The sequence below is a fragment of the Sinocyclocheilus anshuiensis genome, unplaced genomic scaffold (genome assembly GCF_001515605.1).
Source record: "Sinocyclocheilus anshuiensis isolate Anshui unplaced genomic scaffold, SAMN03320099.WGS_v1.1 scaffold964, whole genome shotgun sequence".
In the NCBI taxonomy this organism is placed as follows: Eukaryota; Metazoa; Chordata; class Actinopteri; order Cypriniformes; family Cyprinidae; genus Sinocyclocheilus; species Sinocyclocheilus anshuiensis.
The window spans coordinates 183,796-188,751 of record NW_015552666.1 but is presented as its reverse complement, the minus strand read 5'-3'; the positions used below and the strand labels follow the sequence as shown (position 1 = coordinate 188,751).

At 37.9% G+C, this 4,956-nt stretch overlaps 1 protein-coding gene across 2 annotated transcripts in view; it reads left to right on the top strand.

The window, feature by feature from the left end:
* Positions 1 to 4,042, top strand: part of LOC107667385 (glycoprotein-N-acetylgalactosamine 3-beta-galactosyltransferase 1-B) — a 7,150-nt gene extending 3,108 nt beyond the window's left edge. For both annotated transcript variants that reach the window (XM_016459051.1, XM_016459050.1), the window contains 2 exons: positions 366 to 1,030; positions 2,984 to 4,042. In XM_016459051.1, the coding sequence (XP_016314537.1) occupies positions 366 to 1,030; positions 2,984 to 3,241 (923 nt within the window). In that variant the 3' untranslated portion in view covers positions 3,242 to 4,042. The remainder of the gene's footprint in view (positions 1 to 365; positions 1,031 to 2,983) is intronic.
* The last annotated feature ends 914 nt before the right edge of the window (positions 4,043 to 4,956 follow it).

Sequence of the window (4,956 nt, the reverse complement as noted above, 5' to 3'; positions counted from 1 at the left end):
CTAATAAAGGAAATCATTCTTAAAGAATGTTATAAAGACTCCCAGCAAACTCCCACTTAGAAAAAAAAAAAAAAAAAAAAAAATTAAAAAAAAAAAAAAAAAACTTCATTTGTGTTCCAAAAGATGAACCAAAGTCTTATGGCTTTGGAATGACATTAGGTTGACAAAATGATGAGAGCATTTTCATTTTTGAGTGAACTATCACTTTAAAAGTTTCTGCAGTTTGATAAATAAATGCTTATTCTCATAAAAAAAAAAGTTCACTACGATTATGCACATTCAAAATATTCTTGTCTAAATGGTAGCATGTGATTTTTGGTCTATATCAATTATTTTTCAGAATAATCACGGTTTGTCTCTTGTAGGTGAGGATGGCACACTGGCTGACACTCTCTATAAGCATGTACGCATTTTGTGTTGGGTCATGACCGGCCCTAATAACCTTGAAAAGAAAGCTCGGCATGTGAAAGCCACATGGAGTCGCCACTGCAACATTGTGGTCTTCATAAGCTCTGTGGACGACCCTGATTTTCCCACGGTCGGCTTAAACACCAAGGAAGGTCGGGATCAGCTGTACTGGAAAACCATTCGTGCTTTCCACTATGTCATGGACAAGCACGGGGACGAGGCAGACTGGTTTCTCAAAGCGGATGACGACACTTACGTGATCGTCGACAACCTGCGCTGGATTCTGGCCAGCCACTCTCCAGAGGACCCGGTGTATTTTGGCAGACGGTTTAAGCCATACGTAAAACAGGGCTACATGAGTGGTGGCGCAGGTTATGTGTTAAGCAAAGAGGCCCTGAGGAGGTTTGTGGAAGGCTTTCGCACCAAAGTGTGCACTCACACTAGCTCAGTGGAGGACCTAGCTCTAGGTCAGTGTATGGAGAAGGTTGGCGTTGTGGCAGGAGACTCCAGAGACACCTTACAAAGAGAGACATTCCATCCTTTCGTACCAGAGTCCCATCTCACTGGCACAGTTTCTAAGACCTTCTGGTATTGGAACTACTGTTATTACCCCATTGTGCAGGTGAGTCCGAATTCAGTTAGCATCATAGGCTACAAAACCTCCATCATCGATATTTTTGTTTTTTTTGTTTGGAGTGTAGTGTATCTCAGTTTATCCATGCATACGGTTTTTGCCTAATTTTTATTTCTAATTAAATTATCAGAACTTGATCTTCCAGTGAAATGACAAGGCTTCTCTCTGGTGACCTGTGCTGGACTTCTCCAAGCATTTTGCCAGCTTAATCCCCACCCCTTTTTACAATCAGCTATAATTTTGTATTCAGATCTGCCTTCATCCATTCAACAACTGATGTATTGAACCAAGTCCCCGCCCTACATTTTTTTTCTTTTTCAATAATCTGTTAAGAATGCTACAGTGCTTCCCATAGACTTACACTCTATTTGTGGCGGCACTTCCCCTGGGGGAAATATATATGTATATAATGTAAATATAAAACGACAGATGGGCTTATTGAAAGTGCAAATTCATTCTCTGCCAGGAGGAGGCACTTTTGGAGCGGCAGAAATAGCGGTTTCCCCGGTAACGGCTGTAATCAAAGCAGAGCTGTGCTCATAAAGCTTCCTTATCAGGCATTATAGGAAAGATTAAATGAAAATGACATCAAAATTTTACTGAAGACAATCGGTTCCCTTCAAAAAAAGATACATTTATATAAAAACACCCGTGCGGCATTTTGATTTTGAAACGTGCAGTGCTCATGTTTATTCAACGAAGTCAAAGCCATTTGGAAAATCTATTTTTGGCGGTCAGTGTTGATACTGTGGCAGGCCGCCACAAATAAATCAATGTATGGGAAACACTGATGCTACATGTGTAGACAGTCAAGATATTTGCGTATTTGCAAAGGTGAAAATCAGTTTCACTCTGTCTGCGTTTGCATTTAGTGCACCCTGAAGATGTGAATCTCGCCCTTTATATCCTATTCAAATAAATGACACACAAGAACATTGACTATGCGCTCTTCAAGTCAAAAGCCATTAATCCCTGTGTCACTGGCCCAAGTGAGCACAAGTTTGTTTTGACACAAATCAAATTCTACTCAGTGCATCAGTGTAGGCACCAGTTACTTTGAGCACTGTTGCCTGGTGATATAAAAAAAAAAGACTAGGTTATAGCTAAGAGTTTTAAAAAATAGAGAAACTTCTGTCATTATTTGCAATACTAATCCTTGTTTTGAAATTTAAACATTCAAACCTGTAGGATTTTTTTTTCCTCTGGAACACAAAAAGATTAGTTGATTTGAATGGTGATTTATATTCCAAGTCTTCTGAGTTGGAGTCAGGAACTGATTTAAATATGTAATTTTTCACTAAAAATCTTCCTGTTAGCTGTTAACTGTTGCGACTGTATCCTTGAGCCAAAACCAATTCAGTGTGATTCGATGTATTATAATCAGTCTATATGATATATTATAACTTTATGGTGCTTTTAATTAATATTAAAAGATGCAGTCCGCTTTCATTGGAACTGCCTAAAAAAGAGTGATCAGTAAATTATTAAAGGGGTCATATGATGCGAATTCAATTTTTTCCTTTCTCTTTGGAGTGTTACAAGCTCTTGGGCATCACAATATGGTAAGGGACGTAACATTTCCGTCACACGCTTGAGGAATTCGGCCAATCACAACGCACTGGATAGCTGGCCAATCAGAGCACACCTCGCTTTTTCAGACCGATGAGCTTTGTAAAAATCGTTTCAGAAGGGTGGGGCATAGAGGAGAAACAATAATGTACAGTATGTGGAAAATAATGTGTTTTTGAACCTTAAACCACATAAACACATTTCATTACACCAAATACACAAAATAATGTTCTTTTTAGCAGCATCATATGACCCCTTTAAAACGAAAAGTAAGACCTGTGGGTTTGGAACAACATGGCGAGTACGCAATTGCAGGATCTTTCTTCATTCTTATTCATATAATTATATAATCTTTCTCTCTGTTTCTCTCAGGGCCCACAGTGTTGCTCAGACCTGGCCGTTTCTTTCCACTATGTGGATCCGTCACACATGTACCTGCTGGAATACTACACTTACCACTTGCGTGCCTTTGGCTACAAATACCGATATCAGCCCCCTGAACCCAATGTCATACAAGAGTTCAATGCCCCAGCACCAGACAAAGTGGAAACTGGAGACATAGAGGAAAAGCTGGGGGTAGAACAACAGGAAGGAGAAAAGAAATCCCCCCAACTTAATGAAAAGTTATAGCAGCTTTTTACATAGGAATTTTTAAAAATAACATTTAAAATCTTCTTCCAAAAGAACTGTTTTTGGGGTGGCTTTACATTTTTTGGATAATGTCTTCTATATTGTGCCACAGAAATGTGTGCATGACATGTTTGTGTGATTTAATGAACTGCTACAGTTTGAGAGTCTGTTCTTCTCAATAATGCATTTGTATGTCAATGTTTAAATATATATGACAGTGCAGAATTGTATGAAATGAAGGTTATGAGTGTAGGAGTCTGCCTTAACAGTATAATAACATTGGATAATATTTTGGGGCCACAAGCAAGGCTGCATCTGCATACATTATACTTGGCATTCAGTTCTATTTTTTTTCCTATATATATAAAAATAGCAATTGCGTGTTTGCTCTGCACTGCGTAATCATAAACACACCACCATGTATGATTTAACGGCAGTGCCATAAGTAAAAGAGGCCTTGATTTTCCTTTAATTTGCTCATTTCGTTGAATTAGTGCCTCTGCTCTGATCCAGAAAAATCATCCACTTCCATATATCCCTGGACCACATTTGTATTGAGTTTAGGCAATAATTAAACCGAGCTGCTTATATCGTAGATCCTAGTTGAGCAAACATTCAAGCTCCAGCTGTGTTTTCTCTACACAGTCTGCAGTACCTTTGCCAAAGTTGAACGTGTACAGTTTACTTTGACTAAGATTACATCCATAGAAAAATGAACCAGGATGTAGTCCTTCAAATGACACCAAAACAGCATATTACCCTTCTCTGAGAGTTAAAGGGATAGTTCAACCAAAAATTAAAATTGTCATAATTTACTCATCCTCAAGTTGTTCCAAACTTGTATGATTTTCTTTCTTCTGTTGAGCACCAAAAATATATTTTGAAGAATGCGGGTAACCAAACAGTTGCTGGTAGCCATTGACTTACAAAGTATGGAAAATAAATACTATGGAAGTCAATGGCTACTAGTAATTGGTTGCACACATTCTTCAAAATATCTTCTTTTGTGTTAAACAGAAAAAAGAAATTCATACAGGATTGAAAAAAACTTCCAAACTTGTATGATTTTCTTTCTTCTGTTGAGCACCAAAAATATATTTTGAAGAATGCGGGTAACCAAACAGTTGCTGGTAGCCATTGACTTACAAAGTATGGAAAATAAATACTATGGAAGTCAATGGCTACTAGTAATTGGTTGCACACATTCTTCAAAATATATTCTTTTGTGTTAAACAGAAAAAAGAAATTCATACAGGATTGAAAAAACATGAGTAGAAGATGACAAAATTTTAATTTTTGTCTGAACTACCCCATTAAGAAAGTTGCAGGAATACGGATTAGTAAGATCCTGTTAGCTGGCCCAATAGAGTGCCTGGGAAAGAAGTAAAGGTAGCAAGGTAGATTTTTTTTCCCCCCATTCTAATGGGAATTGCGGTTTGTAGATGAGTGGCATAGTGAAACGTGCTGTGAAGCAAAGTGGCTTGTGAATTATTGGATTTTTCAGACCACATAATGCTTTTTTTTGTCATTCAAGTCATTTAATTGACTGGAGTGTGACTGTTAAGGTTTTTGTTTATCTAGAATTGAATGTCAGGTTTTGCTTCAGTTCACATCGCCAGTGTGGCAACTTCTACAGCATTCTGTGCAAGATTAAACCAAGTAGGTGTTGATTTTGCAATTGATGTAGCCACTTGTCCAGAGTTGTGCAATTGATT